The sequence below is a fragment of the Myiozetetes cayanensis genome, unplaced genomic scaffold (genome assembly GCF_022539395.1).
Source record: "Myiozetetes cayanensis isolate MyiCay16 unplaced genomic scaffold, myiCay2020 scf2-11, whole genome shotgun sequence".
Classification (NCBI taxonomy): domain Eukaryota; kingdom Metazoa; phylum Chordata; class Aves; order Passeriformes; family Tyrannidae; genus Myiozetetes; species Myiozetetes cayanensis.
This window is the reverse complement of record NW_026087411.1, coordinates 93073946-93099649: the sequence shown is the minus strand read 5'-3', so window position 1 is coordinate 93099649 and position 25704 is coordinate 93073946. Positions and strand designations below refer to the sequence as shown.

The window sequence follows — 25704 nt, the reverse complement described above, 5'->3', positions numbered from 1 at the left end:
AAGCAGTAATTCTTCCTTGATTCATATTAATTTCTTTTTTTGTAGATCTTGCAGTGGTTAATAATCTTAAAATGCTGTCATTTATCAAAGATACAAACAGAAACACGAAATCAACTTAAACATTCCCTAAATGGCAGTATTTAGTACCTCATAGTATATAAACATATAAATTAATACTACAGAATGTCAGTTATACCTTTTATCAACACATGGTAAAAATTTTATGATTACCACACTATACACTGATCTCTATGCAAATATTTCTAAGAAGCGAAGCGGTAGAAACATCAAGTTAACATGTCTCTAAATATTGCATAAAAAAACATGATTCCATTATAATTATTTCTATATTAGAATTCTAATGCTTTTGCCATCTCAGAATGAGGTTGTCTTTTCTTGACGGCTGAAATTGGGCAAGTTCTGCAGAAAGTACTTTCTGAGCTATGTATGCTGAAAGTGCAGTCATTTACGCCTAAACCTAGAAAACAAGTGTTCAGATGATGAAAGATGATTGAAACACAATTGTAGCTGCATGGTATGAAATGGTTTTGATAGCAGTGCGGTGTTTTCTTTTCTTCTAAGGCAGGAACTGTATATTATATAGACACATCAATGCAGACAATAAGGTTAATATTCCCAAGGCCTTCTGGAGGGGCAAACCTCATAGATATGATTTTCTTAGGATTACTTTCTAGATTTAAGTCCTAAAATTTCCTCCAAGTGCCACCTTATGTTCTGGTTTTTTTAGGCTGCGTAATCAGTCCATTAAAATTATTCCATATTTAATGGAAAATGGACAACACAACCCTTGTAGTGAATATTTGGGATAATGTCTGCAGTTGTGGTCCCTCCACCAGCATTAATTTCTCAATTTTTAAATATATGTGTAATGTAAAACATGTGAGCAGTTCTTGGAGGATTCAAAACCCGCACATTCATGAATGAGTGGTAAACCCATTGAGTTATTATGCAGTAGGCAGAGAAGAGATATACTCTCCTTTTCATACTCTCCTTTTCTTTGTCCTGTGACCATATTTTATGGTAAAAATGACAATCATCACTCAAATTCCTTGTAACAGTTCACTCTTAAAAGTATTTTTTAGACGTATTTGAAGCACACCCTTGTGAATAAGGAAAAATTATACCTACCAGCTGTACTGAAGCACAGAGAACACAAGTTGAAACAAGAGGTTCTGACCTGACATGTGAAAACATTTTGACTTTCACACATTGAAACAAGTCCTGCAGTTTCTATCCTTGGATTTTTTTTTCATATGTCAAACAAAAGGCATTCTACATCTCACTGAAAGAACATTAGATAGGGGATTCACAATACTTAAGATCAGTCATCTAAAATGTATGTTTTATGAAGAGATATACCTAACTCAAGGGAGATATTAATCCATTTCTTAGATACAATGAATCCACCTACACAGATGCCTTTTCCTCTCCATAAAATATAACAGAAACACATACTGCTCACTCAAGCTACATTTTAGATGGTAATATTAGGTAGAATGATCCTTTATGCCTGGAGAAATTTAACAGCCAAATGTAGGTATCTGAGAGATATATGGATCCGTGAGGTTAGTTTCATATATAAATACCAAAATTTTGCCTCTATTATGCATGTGTGTAAGTTTTCATATGTAACTTATACAGTATTTTTTTGTAGTTTTAAAAGGTATTAAGTAAGCATAGTATTTCAAATAAAAACTGTTCAACCTCTGAGAAAAAACAGAGACCACTGCACATCATGGTTTCAGTGAAACAGATTGACCCCTTCTGTAAATACAGGAAATACTCTAAATTGCATTTTTATAACCATTTAAATACCATTTGAATACATTTTCTGAGACATTTATCTTTTAGCTCCTCATTTCTCATTCATTAAAAAGGGTTCTCCTGATTTCAAAGATGATTTGCCATTTAGGAGCAGAAAAGCAGGAATGGGTTTACATTAATAATGTCAGAAATGAACAGCACTTTCCACCTTTTAAGTGATTACTTTTGAAAATTTGCATAGCTTTCTGCTGTCTTCATTTAAACATTCAGTTAAGCTTTCTGAATTAACCTTTTCTGTTAATCATAACTGCAAGGGCCTTTTGGTGAGGAGTTACTCATTCAGGGAGGAGGGCAGAGCTGAGTACTGGAAGTCCAAGACAATCTTATCAGCCTACTGGAAAGCACTGGCGGTATTCCTTAGACTTTTGCCATAGCTAAAATAAACTCAGCCACAGAAAGATTTAGAGGAGCATTGCTCATTTTCAAAATGAACTCTGATGTCTTATGTATTTAAAAAATCTGTTAATCAGCATATTTTCATTAAAGATGAACGAGATCATCCTTAATTTAACACTCAAATACACATAGACATCTTTTTCTTTGTTTGTCTTAGAAAACTGGAAATATAAAAACTATTTGTAAAAATCTTATGCCCCTAGTGCGAATTTTTAGAAATAATGCACCTCAAGTGCACCTTAAAATGTTCTTATTTTTCAAAAATATTCTTATTTTTGAAAATTAAAACAGTAGTTGGTAGTGTCAGCTCTATTTTCTGGATTCATAAGGTACACTAGTATACTATGCTTTCCCTACATTCCTAACTCTCTGCCATGGTTTCGTTGGTTCTTAAAATGTAAGCAGGAATTTTTTCCCTTCTCCCCTGCCCACTGTGTGGAGGGAATGTTGAATGGGCAGTTAAGTAACACAAAAGAAGTTGCTGGTAAGGCCACATTCCCAGCTGATGGCCCTCAGAATTTTGTCTTTTACTTTTTTTCTTCTCATCTCCTGGGAAATGGGGGGGAGGAGTTCAGGTTGGCTGCTGGAGCTGGAACAAGCTCGGAGTTGTTTTTGTTCTCAGTCTGGCTGTCAGCTGTGGATTCTGCTTGGATTTCCATCAGAGAGGAACTGTTTCAGGAGGTTTTCCCCTTCTCTGTTTCCATTTGTTTGTTTCTTGGCAACAAATCTTGTGCACATCAAAGGGAGAGGGAAAAACTATACTGCATGATTCGGCCAGCAGAACAGAGTGAGTTTCTGTTGGGGAGGACTCTTTTTTCTTGTTATTGTTGGGATTTTTCTCTCCCTCCTCTCTCTCCCCTTTCTCAGTGGGGGGAGGGAAACACATTTTCGGTTTTCTCCAATACACCCTGGAGGGTATCTCCCCATGTGGCAATGACCAGTGATCCAACAGTGCCCCCTGCTGACTGGTACAAAGCACTGCAGGCTCTGCATCTCCAGTGATCCAACAGCACCCCCTGGTTACTCTGGTTAGAATTGCACCAAAGGGTGCAAACTCAACTGTTTGCCTTGTTCTTTGTTTGTTTATTTGTTTGCTTTGAAGGGGATTATTTGTGGGTATAGGAGTATTGTTTGGTTGTTTTACTTGTTTTCTTTCTTTGCTTCTGCCAATACACATAATAAGCCCTTTTAATAAAGGGCTGTTGTTTTTTCCTTTTCCACATTTTTCCCCTCAATTGGAGCCTCCTTATTTCAGATTTACAATTGCTTAGAGGGAGGAGTTTGGGTCTTCCTCAGAACTCATCCTCAGCAAAACACCTGTGTCTCATTTAAACTGAGACACTCTATAATTCAAAAGGAAATTTTTCTCCATTTTATTCTTCTTACATTCTTACATTCAGTTCTAAGAGAGTGGAACTCACAAAAGAATTGCTCTACTGTTGTTGCTATTTTAAAACCATATTATACACAGCAGCTCATTACACCATGGATGGCTTCCTAAAATTAATAAAACAATGAATTTCTTTTAAAATGAAGTTTATCTTCCACAGTCTTGTTTCCCAGGATGCTTCTTTGAAAACTTTCCTTCTAAACTCTGGTATACACCAAATTGCTCAAGAAAATGAAACCTGAAGGTTTTCTTTTTCATGATAGTTTTAAATACAATTTTTAAGTACAATTACACATCATTAAATAAAAGGATGAAGTAGTTAGTCTTTCCAATATTATCTGCACATGTGTATTTCACAGGTGCAAATAACTGTACAAAGTAATAGAGGATCAAACTTTGAGTATATAAGCAGCTCTGGAAGCACTACCCAAATAATTTATGCCTATTAACAAAAAGGCCTATATACAAATTGTTAACCTTGTCAGAAACTACATCTTCCCAAAACTAAACTTGGTAGTTTAGATCTTGATCTCTGATGATTCTTTAATTTTAATTCTTCTTGAGTCCATTCACATGATTCAAGCACTACACGATGTTTAGGAGATGATGGTTCATCTGGGTTTTTGTTTGATTTGAACAAGATAAGTCAGTACTTATTTTGCTTTTTAACAAACTCTACATTCACCTTGAAAATTGTGCCAGCCTAACTAAAATCTACACAAATTCTCCAGAAAATTCAATATATTTACAATTTTTATTTGACACAGGAAGGTGCTTTTGAATTAGCCACTAATTATAAACAAGAGAAACTTACAAGGTAACAACTTTTTTTAATTATATACATGTTTTTCAAGTATAATTTTCAGGGAAGAAAAATAATTTTCTGTGAATTCTATTTGTATATTAGGAAATACTTCTTACTGTGGGTTATTATGTTCTTGAATTTTATGAAGCAACTAATTCTTATTTGAAGTTGTATTTCAAAGTACACTGAGAGAGGTCCTGTTGGCAGCTCTGTGTCTTCTAATATATAGGAGAGATTTGGTCTTCTCAGAGCCTGTTGCCTGTTTGGGCTATAAGGAAAAACTGTATAATAGATTTGTCTTTACTTTGCATAGGCTTGTGCTAACTCAAAGAAAATACCTAAATAAAAATTAAAAAAAAAAACCCAACACACCTAAAACTAATAACCCCCCCCAAGTTTAAAGAAAACTATAATAAACAGTTACATGTTCTTCCTATGTATCCATAAATTACCATTGCAATGAAAAATTAACTTTAAAACCCCCAAATCTTAAATTATCCAAAGAAATTTCTCTAAAAAAGGTAAATTCACTTGGATTGTTGACTTTCTTGAAGAACTTATTTTCCTTCTGTGATGCCAATTAATTAGTCATTGACTAATAATTACACAGAATATGAAGATTGGAGGCAGTCACCTTTCAGACCCAGCTTCTACAACTATAAAGTAGAGGGTTTTTTATAGTTTTTGTTTTGTTTTAAATTGTGTTCCTACTATCTGACATGCAAGGTTTTATAGAGAACTTGTAACTTGTTGAAGATTAATTTCAAATTATCTGTATTATAATATCAAAAATCTGTGTGAATTTGTCATATAATTTTCAGGGTGGCTATGACTTTCAAGTAAAAGGTGGGGTTTTTTGTTTTTGTTTGACTGATCATGAATGAGCCAAAAGCTGTGCAAATGCAAATAGCATGTATTCTTTAGCACCAAGAATTTGCAGTCGTATTCTCTGGCTGTGTAATTTTGCTTAGGGAAGACAGGACAGAAGTTAGTAAGAAGAATAGCACAGAGAAGTGAACATAAAATGAAGATACTGTAAGACACAACTTATTGCTCATTTGTAGGGTATTACTGAGAAATAGTTTAATCTAGAGAGGGTTTTTGAGGTGTTATGACACTCTTTAAAGACAGAACAGAAACTGCAAAGTGGAAAGATACCTCTGCAGTTCCTCTGCAAAAAGTGGAAAGATACCTCTGCTAAGTGGATACCTCTGGGTACCTGGAGATACCTCTGCTACCTCTCAAAGTGGAAAGATACCTCTGCTAAGCCAGAACAAGAACTTACAAACTTTACAGAAGGGGAAATTTTGCTTACATGAGAAAAAACCCTTTTTAACAGTATGAGTAATTAAGCCCTGGAATAAATTACTCAGAGAAGCTGTAGAACATTAGTCATCAATACATTTTAAGATCATGTTAAATGAAGGTCTGAAAACAACAGCAAAATATGTTTGCCTCCTCTTTGATATAGTATTAGCCTATCAAGATAGGTTTCTTAAACCTATTTTCTATGATTTCATCACAGTAATCAATACCAAAAAGTCATTTGGTTGAGAAACAATAAGTGGCTAATACCTTGGTGGGTTTTTTTGGATTGTTAGCATACAGAATTATTTCATTGCACCTACATTTCACTGCATGTGTGCAAGCAGGTAAATGTTGTGCAGTACACAAGTCGTATCAAAGCCAGATAAGATACTAAACTTGGTTAACATAGTGTTATGTTTGATCTAATTTACCCTCTTTTAGTTCTAGTATAGTTATACTTTGACAATAATCTTATGTAATTCTATAACAACTTCCTGTTTGTTCCTAAAATTTTCTCTAACACTCTTTGTGTGTGTCTTGGATGACATAATATGTTTTCCCAATTACCCAAATACATGAGTATCTTGCCAATTTTTCGTTCTGCATGAAATAACCTCCAAGACCTCAGATACTGGCTACCACTCAAAGCTAAAATATTCTGACATCATCTGCTGGTACTTCCTCAAGCTGCTCTGCTGCTGCTCTGCTGAGTTCAGCTCTTGGCTGCCTTTCACTGCAAAATTTTCCCAAGTACAGATATGTGAAGGTGAAGAGGAATAACATATATTGAGCAGTATCTGGTGATCACAAGAAGCACCTTTCCTGTCCAGCCTTAAGCTCTGTGTCACCTTAACTATGTTTGTATGTATGAGAACTATCTATTAAAAAGACTGACACTTTGCTTTAAATATTTTGCAGAGTTCAGTAAGAAATAGTGATGTGCTTGCAATAACATTCATAGGATTATTCGTGAAGGAAATTAGCAAATTTATCTCACTACAGGGCAGGATTCATCAATTTCTTTTTGTTTAATTTCACTGCTCTGATTTTCTTCAGGTTGAGTAATCTTATTGCAAAACACAGTATTTTCTTAATTCAGATTGAAGAGTCCAATTAAGTGCATCGTTTGCTTTGCTCTAGTGCCTAATCCTTTCTGTGGACAATTATGCGAGTACTACCATTTTTTGACTCTGAAAGAAATAATGTACATTTTCCTATTTGGCAGCATCAGTAATTTATCTGCATTCTGCTTATAGATCAAACATCTCTTTCTTATTACTCAAAGTCTTGTGGGACCAGTAAACAGATTGTTACCTATTTCTAGGTTTTCTTCTGTTTCACAATGGCTGGTTGTACCATGAATTCTTTCTAAAAGTTTAGTAGTTGTGGGAATAAGGAAAAAAACCCCAATCATTCTCAAACTTAATATTCACTTCAGTTTATGAAGGAAATGTTATCATATGGGGTTTTTTTTATAAAACGAGGTCCAAGATTCAATAACCGAGGAGGATCCTTGCAAGTTTTCTTCTCAGCTACCCATTTGACATTTGCTGAGGCATCACAATTTTCTATAGGATCTCTAGTTTAAACCAACACACTGGAATAGTCCAACCCTCCACAGTTTCTGTATTCCTTGCCTGAAGAGTATTCTGTCTAATACTCTATCCCACTGTTTCTCTTACTAACAGGTTTCAAAATCCTCCCTACTAATCCATATTATAACTCCAGAGAGCTTCACAGTAGGGATAGATGTTTCTGCTATATGGCTAGGTGTAAAAGCTGTAAGTTTATGATCAGTTGGCTTCCTTGTTCCATCAGTTTAACAAAGTACTGCCTATCACTATCAGATCTTCCACCTGCTCCCTGTGCTGGAAATCTCTGCATGCAGTAGTAGTGAATAAATGGTACAGCCTCAAGATAAATTGGTGTCACAATAGATTTTTACACAAATCTTTCTCATTCTATGTGTATAAGCTGATACAGGATCTGCAAGTTTTAAAAGAAACATAGCCATCTGTTTTCCATTAACCTTTTCTACGTCACTTAGCTGTCCCCTTGCCCTGATGAACTGCCTTAGCTACTTTGTGCTTTCTATGTATGATATATCGTAATAAAACCACTTCAGCAGGCATCAAGTCTTCAGTGTCTGCAGATATCCTCCACAGTTCTGGAAAATAATATCAACACAATTTTCTCTATGACTATATCATAGCAGAACACACAGAGTTTGTAGGAACTGTCTCTAAAAAATAAATCATAAAATGAGATCCACTCAGCTCCTTGTTTGAATGTCACTTCAACTATAGTCTTTTGGACAGTTCTAGGGAGGATAACACCATAACAAACAATAGCTGAAGACTGAATTTTGTTTCTTTGCAAAATGCCCAAAAACCAAGGGGTAGTGTGTTGACCCTGGTTTGACACCACATATCCACCAAAGCCACTCTATCACTCCCCTCTGCAACTGGACAGAGAGAAAACATAGAGTTCATGGGTTGAGATAAGGGCTGGGAGACATCACTCACAAATTACCATCATGGGCAAAAAAGACTCTAATTTGGAATATTAGTTGAATTTATTACTAACAAAAGAGCAGGCTAATAGAAGTAAAATAAATCTTAAAAGCACCTTCCCCCGACCCTCTCTCCTTCTCAAGTTCTACCTCCTGCTCCCCGGCAGTGCAGGGAGACAAGGAATGCAGGTTATGGTCAGTTCATCACAGCTTATTTCTGCTGCTGCTTAGGTACAGGAGTCCTTCTCCTGTTACCCATGGGGTGCTTCCCACAGGAGACAGTCCTTCATAAACTTCTCCAATGTGAGTCCACAGGCAACAGTTCTTCACAAACTGCTGCACCATAGGTACCTTCCATGGGGGCCAGTACTTCAGGCACAGGTTGCTCCAGTGTAGGTCCCCCACAGGACCACAAGTCCTGCCTATATCCATGGTTCAGCAGATCTCTGCTCCATCATGAGCCTCCCACAGGGTCAGCCTCCTTCAGGTATCCATCCACTCTGGTGTGGGTCTCCCCAACGGGCTACAGGGGAATCCCTGTACACCCATTGACCTCCATGGGCTGCAGGGGCACAGCTGCATCACCAGGATCTGCACCACGGCCTGCAGGGTAACCTCAGCTCTGGTGCCTGGAGTATCTTCTCCCCCTCCTTTCGCACTGACCTTGGTGTCTGCAGAGTTGTTGATATGTTCTCACTCCACTCTTCTCTGGCTGCAATTTTCATCTGTGCAATAACTTTTTCTCTCTTTTTTAACTACGTTATCACAGAGGTGTTACTATCGCTCCTGATGGGTTTGGCCTTGCCCAGCTGTGGGTCTATCCTGGAGCTGGATGGCATTGACTCTACTGGACATGGGGGAAGCTTCTGGCAGCTTCTCATCTCACAGAAGCCAGCCCTGTAGCCTCCCCACTACCAAAGCTGGTCACACAAACCCAGTACACAAGGGTTCATAATAATATGCTCCTATACGGTGACTTATAATAATAAGGCTTTTTACTAGAATGCCCTTGTGTTAAGACAAGTCTGTATGCAGTCTTTGTCAAATGTCTCACTCTCTTGGCACTGAGAAATTCTACCTAAACTTTGGAGTGAAATTTTTGAGGACAGAACTTTATCATAGGGTTCAATTCTTCTGTACTTTTATTAAGTGTAGTTCCTTTAGATAAATATTTTTTCTTTTTGTCACTCTATGTCAACTTTTGGGCTTTTCTTAAAATTTTGAGAAAAATAGATATTTTTTTTGACAACAGAACAGACAAGATGACCAATCTGTCTTAAGAATGCATGTTGCCTTTATGAGATATCAGTTTTAACAATAAAATCAAAGATAATTTCTAATGCCAACACTGGAAAAGAAAAGGTTTCCAGGTTTTAAAAATGGAAGAGAGCCAGTCAAGGATGAACTGAACTCAGAATATATGTCAAATATATATATGAATGCATGGGACAATAAGATGTCAAATATTGATTTCATTACTATAGTTTTTATTGGATTAAAATTCTCCTTTTTGACCAAATAATCTAATTTTAGAGATGAGAAAATACAGGCCAGTGGTTGATGGTGTTGGTTACTTTATATTTTCGGGTATCAATGCAGGATACATTACAGGACTGATATTTTGAGACAGACTTAAAATCAGACTACAGAATGATAGTTCCCTTCCAGAGGGAGGGAGCTATTCACTATCAACAGTCATGTACAAAGATTTGGCAAAAACAATTTTACTTTTAATAGAAAAAAGATTTATTCCTTCCAACTTCATAAACAAATACTCTCCAATAACTTACCTCATTGTAGGCTTGTACAGATTTCACCACACAGCTGAATAAATGTTTGCAATCTAAACCAATTATACTAAACAAAAGTTCAAGGAAAATATTTTAATACAGTCTTACTTAAATGTAAACAAGTAAAAGGAAAAGACTCTCAAAACAAATGATTGTACTTACAGGATGTGGGCAAATCAACATTTGCAGTATAAAAGTGAGTAAGAAATAAAACGTGACACAACAAAAAAAAAAAGGAAGAAAAACAAAAGACAAGCATAGTCTACCTACAGCAGCCTTCACAGGCATACAAATAGAGTTAAGAAAAATTATTTGTGTCCCTAGGGTATATAATTTAGTTTAATATAACTTAGCTAATTAATTTTCTAAGTTTTCATGACTTTTTAAAAGCAAAAATAGAAGTAGGACAGAAATAAACACATGGGGGGAAAAAGGTAAACGTAGTTTTAGCTGTAGATCCTGAGATTGCTAAAATCAGATACGTGGGTCACTGAAAGTTCCAAATAGCACCAACTGCATTAAGTGGTGAAAATTACTTCCAATAAGAGATTTAAAGAACTCATCCTCTTCAGTTTATCTAGGAGACCGAGGGGTGACTTGGTGCTTCAAAAACTAACAAAAGACTTTTTACTCTGTTGAGGGAAACTATCACTACTGGACACAGAAAGACCAACCCAGACTAATACAAATGAGAAGACAGGACTACATATTTACCAGTGTTTGTGTTAACCACAGAAAAGAATGGTCAAGCAAGATGACGGATTACCTCCTTGTTGGTTTTTGCACATCAAGATGGTTTATTCTCTTGATAATAAAATTAACAAAATACAAATTATTGTCTCAGTACCATTTTAAAGGAAAAATATATATTCAGTATCACTTAAGAGGTAGAAAATAATAGGTTTTTCTGGATTTATGATTTTATCAATTGGTTTTACTAATTTTCTTTTTGAAATTTACTCTAAATAACAATTATAAATGAAATCCCTGACTAAAAGTACCAAGGAAATACTGCAAATTCTTTTCACTTATTTTCAACATAATTTCTAGGGTTTTAATGAATATGTAGGCAGGATAGACACACATTTATATGCAAACAGTGAATTATGAAAATTCATTGAAAGAACTAGCAATTGCAAGTTGATTTTACATTATTTCACTCCTGGTTTTCCATTAGCACATGTTTATTTCAGCAGCCTCTATTATATTCATTGTTTGACTTCAGGATTATCTGTTTGTTAAATCCTGAATTATTGAAGCTAGTCAAACACAACAGATAGATAACTTCTGGTACATAATTTTCAAAATAGCTAGTACCTTTTTGAATCTCTCTGAAAGCTTGCCAAAAATAGTATACTTTATTTCAAACACTCTACAAGTGAGTTACGTGAAACACACCCAGTAATCGTGTTTTCCTGTGGAAACTTTCTATTCTATTTCTAGGAATTTTGAAGTAAATATTTTACTTAAGCAGATTAGTTTTAACTGTGTAGAAAAAAGCATTGTGGTTTTTTTCCGTCCTAAATAGAAACCCAAAAATATTAAAACAACCTACTGTTCTGGAAATCAGCAAAAGCTAAGCAAGCATAGTGCTGTAAATATGCAAAAGTAGAGGATTCATTATCACACCTTTTAAGTCATCCTGTGTACATTGATAAGCTTTGTTTCTGGAAAGTGCTAAGTTTTCATCTCCTTGTGAGCCTGTTAATGATACTTCACGTCTTGGGAATTCATTCATTTGTGAAGCATCAGCATAAGACAAATCATAACTCTGTTACTCCCACTGCATATGCAAGAACCACAGGTGAGGGTAGAGAAATGGAAAAGAAAAAGAAGTTCATAACTAAATGAATTGTAACATCTTTTCCCCCTGTGACAATGCTACCAAGGAACAAGGCAGAACAAGAACTGAATCAGATTGTATTCACTGGGAATGTTGATTTCCATGAGACCAAAGGTGCTGGTATGGGAGACGTGAAGCAGACAAGGCAAATCTTGTCACAGCACTGTAATTTGTTTTTGTGATTTTCAGGGCCATTTAAAAACATGTTTCCTTCTGACTAGGAACTCTGAAACTATGAAAAAAAATCCACAGATACATGGAGAAATTGGGACATAAATACTTTTATTGATGAAATCAACACTAAAAGACAAAAAATCAAAAGAAAGCAACAAGGTAGGTGGGGTGAGGAAAAACAACAAACCCTTCACTCTATACCCAATTGATTTTAAAAAAATTCTTTAAACTTCTTCTCTAATCTAGTGGAAGATGGGACAATAAATACGATTCAAGGGGAAATCCAAACACCCACCATTTAGATACACCCTTTAGATTACATTTTTTTATTTACACATTCAGCTTGCCAGGCATTTAAAAAATACATATAGTTTTAAAACTACATATAGTTAATGTATTCAAGTGTGCAATTCCAGTACACTGCTTTAATTTTTTTCTTGTTAGTGAGCTGGTTTTCCTGACCATGTTAAAAATAGGGCACTAAATATTGCAAAAAATGCAAGCTTAGAAAGATCTGAAAATTTTGCCGAACAAACAAATTAACTATACATAGCTTTAAATCAAATTGGTAGTTCCAATATTACAATGAAATAGATTATAATAATTCTGCTTGCCTGATCAAAGACTAAACAAAGAAAATAAAATAAATTGCCTGCTTGTTAGTACTAGTTTTGGTTGACTGGAAAAGGCCAAGTTACAGCTATAATATAGCTATGATAACTTGATTATAACATGATGTAAATCTTATAAGAGTTGAAAAGAGTGATTAAGGTATCTATATGCTAACTGTATAAAATTCTGATAATCTGAATTCTTACCAGGAAAGAAAAAAAAGTCTCTTATCCCATCATTGTTCAGAGGTGTGTTTTGCTGCCTCCAATATTGATTAGCATTTGAAAAGCCAGTGACGTTGATACATGTGTTAGGTTAGCCAATTAAAAGCTCACCTGTGCACCCACAGAGGAGCACAGGGAGCTGACAGTGGACGGATGAGACAAAAGCCACCTTACCCTGGCTCCGCCAGGACCATGACAGACCCATTCCACAACAGCAGAAGAAATGCAGAGAGTTCAGGGCAAGTAGGGGAACCCCAATTCCAATGCAGAACCCAACCTCTATCCTGGCCTCCCGAGGGCTGTTCCTGATGAGATACAGCCCACAGGGCTGGGGGACAGCTCACACTAGAAGCTCTCCAGTCACTTCAGAGGCTGAAGGGGGTTGTCTGCCCAGTAATACAGGGCTCATTGTGGGGTACAAGGGAAGAGCATTTTGGGATTGCACAAGGCTAATTTTGGAGCATTTAAGGATAGCAATATCAGGGAAAGGAATGGATTCAGGTGCTTTGGGGTAGAACACATACTAAAAGTACAGGAATAAAGTCATTGTAGGAGTTGGTTCCATGTAACCTGAGGCTGGTCACTCGTGCTTGTGTGACCATACCATGTAGTGGCATCGCTGCAGGAGTGGCTTCTGTGAGAAGCTGCTAGAAGCTTCTCCCCATGTTGGATAGAGCCAATGCCAGCCAGCTCAAACAGACTGCTGCTGGCCAAGGCTGATCAGTGATGGGATAACATATTTAAGAAAGGGAAAAGTTGCTGTGCAGCATAAATTGCAGTTGGAGAAAGGAGTGATAATGAGTGAGGGTCAAACCTGTTTTGCCTGTGACAGTAACACAATACGTTTTCAATCTTTCCTGTCTTGCAGGGATGGGGAAATGATTGAGTGACTTGGTGGGCACCTGGTATCCAGCTAAGGTCAACCCCCCACAGTCTTTATGATGTAATCTGCAGGACAAGCTACCACTTTTTGAGGAATAGCTTGTGATTTTGTTTTGTTAATAACATTTATATCTGACAGCTATTAAAAAAAAAAATCATGTGTTATTAGGTCTCAAAAATACAATAATTTTCTATCTGGTAAGGCACAATAGGCTGCTTTAATTTAATATCTGAGGACTGCAATCAAAATTAAAAATTCTTCTACTTTCCCAAAACAATAGAGACTACTCTTCTTGTGTAGCAGAATTATACACCTTCACCACAAACCATGACTGAATGAAGCAATCAATCACAAAAAGACAGCACAGACTGACTTTAAAGGACTGTTGCTTCTAAAAAGAAGCAAAAGGAGAAAGCAGTCTAAGTAACGTTAGAAAGTCTAAGTAACGTTAGAAAGCAGAGTCCTAAATGCCCTGAGGACAGTTTTCCAATATTTAGAATCTCTGGGAAATTAGAACAATCAAAAAGATTCTTATGATTTGGTCAGATTGGTAATGGGGACTTGTCTATTAGTAAAGTGAGTATTAAGTGGTTACTTCAAAAGAGTCTATGTATTTTATTATAACTATCTCAAAGACAAGATAGTTCAACTACATATCAATCCCAACTACATATCAATCCCAACTACATGTGTGTATTCTGGAACAGTTCGTTTAAACTATTGTAAATAGTTGCCCATAAGGAAAATGTCTCTCAGACGTCTCAGAGTCATAGAGCCTACACTGCAGGATTTGCCTGGATGACAAATTTAAGAATTGTGTCTGAAGGCAATCAGATGTTTGAGGCATTCGCTTTACTGATAGGTTTTCTTCCAGAAAACTAGGTCATGTCTGTCACAGGAGTTCTTTTGGTGGTTTGTTTGTGGGGTTTTTTCAATGATCAGCTCAAATAATGAATTAAATCAAGAAGAGCACCGAAGATGGAAATATATGTAAAAGTTGTTGAATTTTAGCAAAAACAAGTTTCTGAAAACAAAAACATGAGGGAGAGGCTGAGAGAGCCTGGAAATTTTAGCCTGGAGAAGAGAAGGCTTAGGGGAAGTAGGAGTGAATCTGATTGGTGTGTATTAATACCTGCGAAGATAAGATGGTGTAAAGAAGGTGAAGATAGACTGTTCATGATGATATCCACTGACAAGACATGAAGCAATAAGCAAAAACTGAAACAGAGGAAATTCCGCTTACAAATAAGTGAAAGCTTTTTTACTGTGAGGGTAAACACTGGGATGGGTTGCCCAGAGAGGTTGTAGTGTGTCTAATCTTGAAGGTATTCAAAATCCATCAGACACAGTCCTGGGCAGCTTTCTTTAGGTGACCCTTCTTTGAGGAGGTCACTGGACTAGGCAAACCCCAGAAGTCTCTTCCAATCTGTGCTATTATGCAATTTGTAGTACTAGTAGACTAGTCTAGCTGTAAATATTGTTAGTTCTGCTTAAAAGAAAATCCCAAATAAATGCTTAGTTTTTAAATGCTCATATAATACAAGTGCTGTGTAATAGAAAAGGATTTAATGAAGCTCTTAGATTAATCAGCTTTTTATACCACTCTGAATTTTCATCCTATTTGTCACTTTCTCCTAGGTTTTAACACAGTTTATGTTTATATCACTAACATGGGAATTAATTTAATTGCAATTGAGCCTCATAAAATGGCTGTGGCTCATGTAATTCAGAGATCTTTGTATTTATTACAATAAATTTTATAAAACTGCATTTCAAAAGAATTATTTAACTTCAGAAAGGAAATTTCCATAATTGTAAGAATCTGAATTGCAATAAGAAACTTTCACTTGTCATTCACAAGCTAGATTCTACATCATTGAAGTTTACACTTTCACCCAATACCTGATGTATTATGCAGAGCAGCAGACATATATCTGAAATAATGGTCTCCCCAGATATTTCCTAAAAGCTTTAACTCCATGGTAAGTATTTGTCTAGAGATAAGATATATTGAAAAAGAACAAAAGCTATTTTCCCATGTATGTTACTTTATACCAAACTTCCCCTTGTTATTCTGTTGATTCATCGTTTTCTGATGTATGAGCAAGATGAGTCACATTGTTTTTGTGATCTCCAGTTAATAGGCTTAAGGCACAGAGTTAACGTAAGCTGTGCATTTAAATTTGTGGTCACCAATAGTGGTATCATATATGCATCCTTGGTAAACTTTGAAAAAATAAGTTGTAAGTGCAAGAGATCACAGACTACATACTTGTGTTGAGTTGACACAATGAAATGAAATTTCACTATTTTTTTTTTTTTACTAAAATAGTCAAATATTTTTAAAGCTAAAGCAACCGTGTATGTTAAATGCTTTTTTGTTGCATATGTGTGTCATAGTCACCAGAAACATACATTTGTTGCAGTGTATTTGTCATTTCTAAAATGATAAAGGTCCCAGAGTTTCATGGAAAAAAAAAGAAAGGTCTAAAGTAATAAATTATATGATGGTGTGGGAGGTCAAAAGGTTGAAACAGATTATATAAGCACAGAATTTAAAAACACAGATAAATTAGGAAGCTCTTCTATTTTCAATATAATTAACATGCCTTTCATCTTGAGTAATGATTTTTGAAGTAAAAAAATCAATAAAGAAGCCATTTAAAAAAATTGCATTTTAAAAAGTATCTAGGTGAACATAAGTAGAAATTGACAGCAACACTGACATCCTTTTGTCTTCTCTAAAGTTTTATATGGAAATCTATGCAAGAGCCTGAAATACAATTTGTTCTATATTACAGTTGAGTCAAATTTCCAAATGATGAATGTAGCTCCCAGATAAGAGTTAGATTTTGAATAATGAAGGAAGACAATATTTATATGGCATTATGACTTTGTGTGAATTGACTTTCTGCAACTTGCATTCTAGGCATGTTTTTAAAGCAAAGATCAGACTGAATGCAAAGCAATTTATTATAGAAAAAATGAGCAAGCAAATATATACTTAGAGCAAACTGCATTGTGAAGCATACGTACTTCTTCCAAAAGTAAACCCCTAGAGATGTCTGATCACACAAGGATAAGAGATACTCAGTGTAAAAGCAGGAGTACTATGAGTCAGCTGTTTACTACAAGCCTGATATTTAAACATAATTTTCAAATTCCACCCCACTTTAGTGGTGCTTAAAAGTAAAGAATTTTTTTGCTGAACTTTTATAGGTTTCCTACCTTGAAACTGAGCATTAAAGCCCTTCCGTCGGTGATTGCTGTCAGATGTAAAATGGAGTCGTAACCAGTTCTTACTGCTGATAACAGGAGAAGGTAGATTCATGCCAGTCAACCTGGAAAAAAAGAATCTAGTATTAATGGTTAAAAAAAATTATGTGGACACTACTTAGAAAAAACCCCCACAAAGTCAAATATGTTGACCAAAGTGATTCACTGTCATCTCATGTCAATGTATTATTAGTTAAGTTACTATTATACCGTGAGAAATGTCAGGGTTTATTTCCCATTACACCTGTCCATTTTATGATTAAAACTTGTATTTCCAAACTACTTTTTCATAAATTAAAGAGGAAAAGCAGTCTTGTGAGTGTGTGCACGTATACAGGCATGTGTCAAAATATTAAGGAAAAATAAACATTTTTAATTATTACAAATTCTCATCACTGACTCCCTGCTGTGAGAGTTACCTTACAGGATGCCAAATCTCAGGTACTGAGAAATGGTAAATAAGAGTTATAGATGTTAGTTTATGTTAAGCTTGGGTGGTAAATTATTGATACAAAACTATCCTGTTAGAACTGATGTTGTATACATTAAGTCCTACCCACATTTAAGAAAAAAGAGAAGTTTAAGCACAACTGAATGCAGGCTAACCTATTTCCACTAACTATGGTATTGTGAAGAGTGCACACAAGGATTTTTTCTAATACAGGCAACAGGCCTTTGGAAAATATTGGATCATTCCGAAGTCATTAATTGCATCACACTATTTGTTAATATGAACACACTTGGGTAGGTACCAGAGTGCCCTGATATGGTGTTAATTAATGTCTTAGTTTACCAGATTTTGTTTTTCATGACCATGCTACAGGTTTCAGATTTAGCTTTTTTTTTTCCTGAATGACTCTGGAGGACTACACAAAATTAAGTTTCTCCTTTTCAAAAATGTTGATTATCTGAAAAAAACCTCAAACCAATTAATATCAGAAATGTTCAGCTAAAATATAAAATGTGTGAGTTTAGATTTGCCAATACAAGAGTAGACACAGTACATATGACTGAAGCTAAAAAAGTGCCAAACTGAAATGGGATTTAGTCACTCTCTGAAATTAATGTAGTGACATAGATGCCTTTTTTCCTTGCAGTATGAAATTCCAGAGTTTCATTAAATTGTCCAGATTACTAGGAAACTCATCATATTAAGAAATACTGATGCTGGAGAAATCTATTTAGAGATATGGCTGAATCCCTTTTCTTTCTGTAATGGAACAAGATTGACATACTGAAATATAGAAATTCTTACCCAGATTTCTTTTTTTCATTTGGACATACAAACTGCATCAGAGAAATTTAATTCTTACTTATAATCTCATTTTCTTTATCTAGTTGTTAACAACATAAGGGACACCCAAATCTTAGTTAAAACCAGCTTTGATTGAAAGAAAAGGAAGATTTATACTCTCCATTCAATATATGGCATTCAATAGTTCTTGAAGGTGTTGGCCAAAACATTCAATTCTATATGTTTCTACATATCACACCAATAGAATTTTATTTATGCTTTATCTACTCTTTCATATACTCTTTAGATCATTTTAGAGCAACACTCTAAATATTACTAACTATCAACTGGCATTTGCTGTTTCAAATCTACTTAGAATTTTAGTATACGCATAGAAAGTACTAAACAACTAAAAAAAAAAGAAAATAAAAAGCATATGTGGAAAACTAAAACTATATCTTTGCTAGTCCCTGCTAGCTATTGACAAAATATATGCCAAATCTAAAAGCTTTTCTATATATAGACTGAAATTCATATTACTGAACTGATAATTCATTTGTCCAAATACACAAATTTATGTCCTACAAATACTGTTTTGGGGGTTGGTTTTCTTTTATAAATGAAATATACATGTAATAACATTCTATCTAGCTTATCAAGAGCTCTGGATTTCAAAGCTGGCAAAACTCTGGGCTGAGATATTAAATTGAAATACGAATTATATGGTACATTAATAAAAGAGTAAATGAACATCATTATAAAAGCATGTTCAGAGCAGATATTTCCTTAGTTACATTTCTAATAATCAGACACAAAATACACAAGATATTTTCAGATCTATGTGAACTCTGCAAGGTACAGCTAAATAGTCTCAAATCTCCCCATTATATTATGAACAATAATGATGATGTGATCATGACATAGAGAGAGTATTTTAAGCAACCTATTTTATCAGAGTTCTAATTTAGCTGTGTGATCTCTATGCTACCGAATTCTAGATAAGAATATGTTCTTTACAAGACATACTGTTTGTGCTTTAATTGCAGAAAGTGAGAAATTGAAATAAAGCTCAGTGGTTAATTTAGATGTAAGGCTGCTTTGGAAGCAAGTAATAACCTGTGTATGGCACACTGGTGCATTTTTTTTCTGTAAGGTTTTCAAAACCTCTTCAGTATAGAACCCAAATTCAGAAATTACAACAAATTCTGGGAGGGTTAGACTAGAATCCTCTGGTCCACATGTGGACCTCAAAGGTGGTGCCCCTATGAAAAGAACTTCATTCTGTGGCATTCATCATGTGCAGGTGAGACTTCCTATGGAAAATTTCAGAGTTTCTGGTAATAGAAAATATAAAAATTTATGGATACAGTGTAAAATTCCTCTTCATGTGTTAATTGACCATTTAACTGGAATTTCTAGATGGCAGGAAACTCAAGCTGTGTGTGAGAGAGGTGGACATGGTTACTGCTGAAAGTGGCAGAGTGCCACCTGAATTGGTACAGCAGGCAGATTTCTAACTCACACAGAAGCTGAGATGGTATAGAAAAACGGGCTTTTTTTCCTTCATGCTTATTTCTAGGTCTTCTTCTTCTTTTTTTTTTTCTTTTTTTTCCCTTTTTTTCTTTTTTCTTTCTTTTTCTTTTTTAAAATTTTTTCTCTTTTTTATTCTTTTTTTTCTTTTTTTTTTCTTTTTTTTTAAATCAGGGAATAGGAAACAAATAAACTATCCATCACCCAGCAAATACCAAAACCCAAGAAAAAACTTAATAACATTACAGGTGCGCTCCTCAGATAAAAGTAAAAATCAGTACTGTCAAGGAGTGTTTGATTCTAGTTCCACAAAGTAGAATATTATATCTATAGCAAAAGACACAATGTGAGGGAGGGGTCCCTAAAACACATGCTCATTTGTTTTTCTGACATACAAAATGTAACTCCCATGGCAGTGGGATGTGCTTATAAGTTAGATGTAGTTCAGCAATAGAGAAGTTGGACATCACTACTCAACAAATTCTCGAGATCACACTCTCAAGAAAGAATGATCCCTCCCAGTCCCACAAAGAACAATACAGTGCTTCATCTTAGGCTGCAGAATGATGAGAAACATTTCCTTTAAGCTTTACCAACTGAGAGGTGCATCACATTCCACAATTTCTAAGTACCCATTCGCTCTGTGTGCTGGCAGTATTATAAGTGTGCTTCCTCTGACTCAGTGTAGCATTTACTGTTACATGCTAACTTCTTATATGAACTGAGTATTCATGGAAAACAAGCAGTTTGGTCCACACTAGTAAATGGAACAGCAGAGCTTTATATCAATTCCTGCTTGAGAGTCTACACTGTTAAAGGTTACAACAACAAATCATGGAATCTTAGAATCATAGAATTGTTTGGGTTGGAAGGAACCTTAAAGCTCATCTAGTTCTAACCCTCCTTTCCTTAAACCAGGTTGCTGAAATCCCCAACCAACCTGGCCTTGAAGACTCCAAGGAATGGACTCCACAGTTTCTCTGGGCAACCTGTTGAAGTGCCTCACCACCCTTATCATGAAACTATTCTGCCCATGGCAGATGAGTGCTCCCTTGATCTTTCATGGGATCAGTGTAGGAATTAGTCTAAACCACAGGGTCCCAATAGGCATTGGGAATGTGACCACCCCTTGTGAGTTTTTCAGGAAACACTAATAGATGTCATGAGGTTACATTGCTCTGAAAGTAAAAGTACAACTAAAGTAAAGTTTGCTTTATTGAAAGTGCACACACATAGTAGTAATTCCTGATGCATACGAATATAAATAGAGTAATTTTAGCTCAGATTAGGTATTAAGTCTAAAATCAGATGAAAGCTTGGAACTTCTTTGTATCAGACAAATTATTTAGATAAAGTAAAATCCCCATATTTCTTAATATCAGTTTCTCCTTAGAAGCATTCAAGCTTTGATCTTTATTAAGGATTTCTCTGATGCTGTCTAAAAAGAATATTGAAAGTTCCTCAGTTCTTTTCAGCTGAAGGCATTTATTGTTTGGGAAGTAATACGAAAGAAATTAAATTCTGCCTCTGCCATGAAAAAAGTAATGTTTTTTTGAAACTGATTGTAAGGTCTAGCATAGATAGTCTTAAAAATCTGCTCTAGCCTTGGATAGAAGTGATATCTAATCTAAATTAGATTAATCAAGTTTTTAATAAACAAATATACATATGTATATGTAGTGTTATTTGGGCGTTTTCTGGAAATACTTGGTCTGATTTGCAGTGTTGAGATTTCATCTTCTGTACTGATAGCAGCCAGACAGCTTCTAGGATCAGTGGGTTAAAACTGAATGTCACTTAGACAAATGACACATCTGAATGCTCTGGGTTAAACGTGATTTGAGGCCATGCACTGAACAGGAACTGAAGGAAGTACTAAACAGCTGTTTATTCACTGAGTATCAAGCATTCAGTGACCTGTTAAAGAGCAATCCCATGGGAAGAAAAAAAAAAAAACAAAAATAATTTTTCAAATAAAATTGTAAGACAATGCATTTACCTGAGGACTCGGGATGAAGACTGCACAAGGAATCTAAAATCTCTAATTTCTGCATACTAAATGTTGCACTATGCTTCATGGAACAAGACAGACTTGCAGGGAATTCCTGTGTGTGCTGTTACAGCATCATACAGAACTAAAGGGTCAGGTTTTGAAAGCTTTGTAGTTATATTAGTATCATACTACACCTCTGCTGATGAGCACTGCTTCTTATAAGACATAATAAGAAATAATTAAACCACCCCCATTTTTCTTCTTCTAGATCTGAAGGCATAAAGACTACAACAGGATCAGAGATAGCAGAGGAAGCTCTCTTTCTGTTTTTTATGTTATACTACTTTACGTAACGTTTTAATTTTTATTTTTATTCCATCATTTCCTCACATAGACGCTAATCTACTGTTTCTACACGTAATAAGCCATTCTGTTTCCATTCAGTAATGTTTTCCTTATGTATAGAATGTTGAATAGAAAAGCAAAATGTCTTTTGAAATCTATTGCATTATCAAGAGTTTGTGATAAGTTTTATTAAAATTATTAATAACAGGTTTGTCACTGAAATATTTTTTCTCTAGTTCAGATTTTTCAGTATTTATTCTCTGACAAAAATTCAGGTATAGAAAAACTACTTTAAATGTAAATAAGAGAACTAATCTACAGAGGAGCAATTTTGATGTTACATGTGTTAATAAAATAATACTTTTTTCTGAACAAATAAAGCAAATCTTGTTGCCACAACACCTCTCTGGATTAGGAGACAAAGAAAGAAAACTGCACCCTAATTTTCAATTTAGAGCTAACTTCCATTTTTATATTCTCTCAGTTAAAGAATATATATATAAGATACATGTCCAAACAACTTTCAAGGATCCTCACTTATTACTCGACAAAATAACAGGAGGTAGTTCACAAAGGGGTAAATTACGATCATTGCAGCAAATAAATAAATGAAGACTACGTGCATAGATGTGTGTGTATATATATTCTGTCTGTATTACATGCACTCTATAGGTAAATATCTAGATTTTATTAGATATATGAAAAAGGAATGTTAGAGGTTTATTGCCTTAAACTCACTATAACACCAGGATAGCCAAGGCTGTATCTCGTAGCAACCAAGAGCAAGTAATGAGCTGCATTAGCTCTAAGTGAACATGTAGCTTTACAAGCTGTGTTTGGGGGTTCATGTAACACTGAAACACACATACTGTGGCTGCAATTTCACAGAGAGATGAGATGCTCTGACAAGCACCTGCTGCCTAAGAGCAGCCGTTGTGCTGTGCTTTTCTGTTCTTCCTCCTCCTGCACTTTACTGCTTTTTCTTAATCCTTTCCTTGTATTGCCCCTCCTCATATACATCAACTTTGACTCTTGCTGGAATTTCTGTGATCTTGTTTAGACAGTGTAATGGCAGAAAATTATCCACTCCTCCCCACCCCCTCCAGCTGAGACGTCTGTGTGCCATTTTTTAAATTGCTCATGGAAAAGAGAAACAAGTCAGAGCTGCCACAAATTCAAAATCAGGAGCACAGGAAAAGAAAAGTGACATAGAGTCTCACTGCAACCTGTGGAGCTATAGATGACCACGTGGGGAAAGGAAGAATTTATACATAAATATAAATTAGAGGACTACTCAACAAAATATAAGAGAGGATAAATAGCATAACAAGAAGACTATTTGCAATACCAGTGAAGTGGAACAATACTTATTATGCTTGATAAGTGAGACCAGGCTATCTTCTAAAAAAGAACTACCAGTTTAACAGAAAAAGTGTATATCCTCTTTTTTAATTATGTAGAATTTGAAATAAGAGACTGTTTATAACAGCTAACGTAATCTACAAGAAAAGGGTCTAGAAGTGGGGAGAGGGACAGAGAGGGCAAATGTGAGGTATTTCTCATTTAAAGTAATTAGATCAAGCATGATTTTTCTCTCCCTTCTTCACCTGTTTCCATAACCATGTGTTGTTATACTGGATGTTGTGAATAAATACTTTCATTTGCATTCTACCTCAATACTGCCTGGGACAAGAATGAATTCAAATGAATGGATAAGTTTTTGGGTGAGATTTTTTCACCCTGACTTTAAGACATAGGAGGACCTTAGCAAATTTTAGCTTGCTAAGTGCCCCCTCCTGAACAATACTCTCCTGAGAATGGTTCAGTAGAACAGGGTATGTCCTTGGGAAGCTGAATGAGGCTGACAGAGCTGTGTTTCAGGTGAAGTTAGGAAAACTAATGACTAAGAGTAATCCAGAAGGCTTTTGCTGTACAGGAAAAATTTGACAAACACCTTAAGTCCTGAGGGATCACAGGAGTTTGCCAGAGAATTTGATATCAAAATACTTTTGTCAATCTGGGTCTAAGAAAATAGCCTGAATGAAACTCAAAACTGGTGAATATAAAAAGCATGAAAGAAAGGAAAACACAGCTGAGTAAGGAAATAAGCCCAAGAATAAAGTTTTAGTAAGACATTCTCATTTTCAATAATTCAGCTCCTTCAACTTGAGTAGAAGTCTAAGAATACTACATTTTTATTTGCTCAGTTATCCTTCATATTGAGAATAGCAGGTTTAAACATTAATAAATGAGAGCATGAGATGGAAGGTCCTCTTCAAAATTAAATAACCCAACATTAAATAAAAGACTATGTTCCATAATTATGTTATGTGGTGTCACTATGTAGTCATTACATTCATTAACCTCACTACTAACTCCTGGCATTTATTAACTGTTACACTGAAACACGATAATGACCTACTTAAAACTAAATTATGTAATTTAATATAAAATTCTGTAAGGTTTTTTTTGTTCATTAAATAAATAAAGTTTTAAGTGGCAAGGCCATAATCAGATAGCTTAAAATGGAAATGTAAACAGAAATATGATATATTTTTAAAAAAATATTCAAATCATACCCTCTCAAAGTGTATCTTTAGTTTCTCATGTTGTCTGAACAGTTTACATGTATGCTTAAAAGCCCTTTGGCATGGTGAAATGAGGAGAGACAGGTTTAATCTTCTCTAATTTCAGCTGTTGGCAATGAGTGGTCTCCATCTGGGAGAGGTTCCTTATATAGACAATGGAGAGGAATAAGTATTTCAGGAGTGTATCTTATCTGAGGTATTTCAGACTTCCATATTATTTTGAGATGAATCTCACCTTAGAATGTGAGAGTTATGGTAAAGAGATCAGTAAATATCAATAGCTTGAGAATCATCCAAAGCATAGAAATGCTATTGTAATTCAGCTTTTGGAACATGACATAACTCGAAACTTTATTCTCCAAAGACAAACCTTTTTATTATAATTTTGTGCAGAAAAGTACCCAGCCTCTTTTGTGTATTTTTTTGTACTTCACACTGGACATTATACCTGCTTGGCTGGAGGTTAAAGCCATAGACAAGATCTTTTTATGTTTTGTAACTGATGTTTGGAAAAGAGCTTTATTAAGAACATCTTGGTTTATCGATTTAACAGTGTTAGCAAACATTTTTCTTGATGTCATGGTTTTGCCCACCAGCCAGCACCTAGGGCTGAGGATGGTTTTGTCCAAGTGGATTTCCGGAGAAAAAGTCAATCAAAACTTTTAGTAATGCCTCTGCTAATTACATATTTAAGAAAGGGGAAGAGAAGGTTGTGGGGCAGTTGAAATTGGGAGCCGTATAGGGAGAGAGAGGCAGGCCCCAAGTGGGCCAGGGCCTCCTCCCCTGGCCCTGGGCCAGGGGTAGGTGTGGCACTGAAGCCCTCCTTCTCTCAGGTAAGAGAGTAGAAAAAAAAACTTATAGAAGGACTGAGAAGAACCTGGACAAGACGTGCTGCAAAAGGAATTCCAGAGAGATAGCACAGGTTTCAAGGCCAAAGCTGGCAGCAGGAGGAGAGA

General features: G+C 35.4%; 1 protein-coding gene across 3 annotated transcripts in view; it reads right to left on the bottom strand.

Annotated features, from left to right (window-relative positions):
- Nucleotides 1-25704, bottom strand: part of CSMD1 (CUB and Sushi multiple domains 1) — a 1108336-nt gene that overhangs the window by 396582 nt on the left and 686050 nt on the right. For all 3 annotated transcript variants that reach the window (XR_007628921.1, XM_050315426.1, XM_050315427.1), the window contains exon 6: nucleotides 17011-17123. Coding sequence is in view for 2 of the 3 variants with exons in the window: in XM_050315426.1 (XP_050171383.1) it covers nucleotides 17011-17123 (113 nt within the window). In the remaining variant the exon portion in view is untranslated. The remainder of the gene's footprint in view (nucleotides 1-17010; nucleotides 17124-25704) is intronic.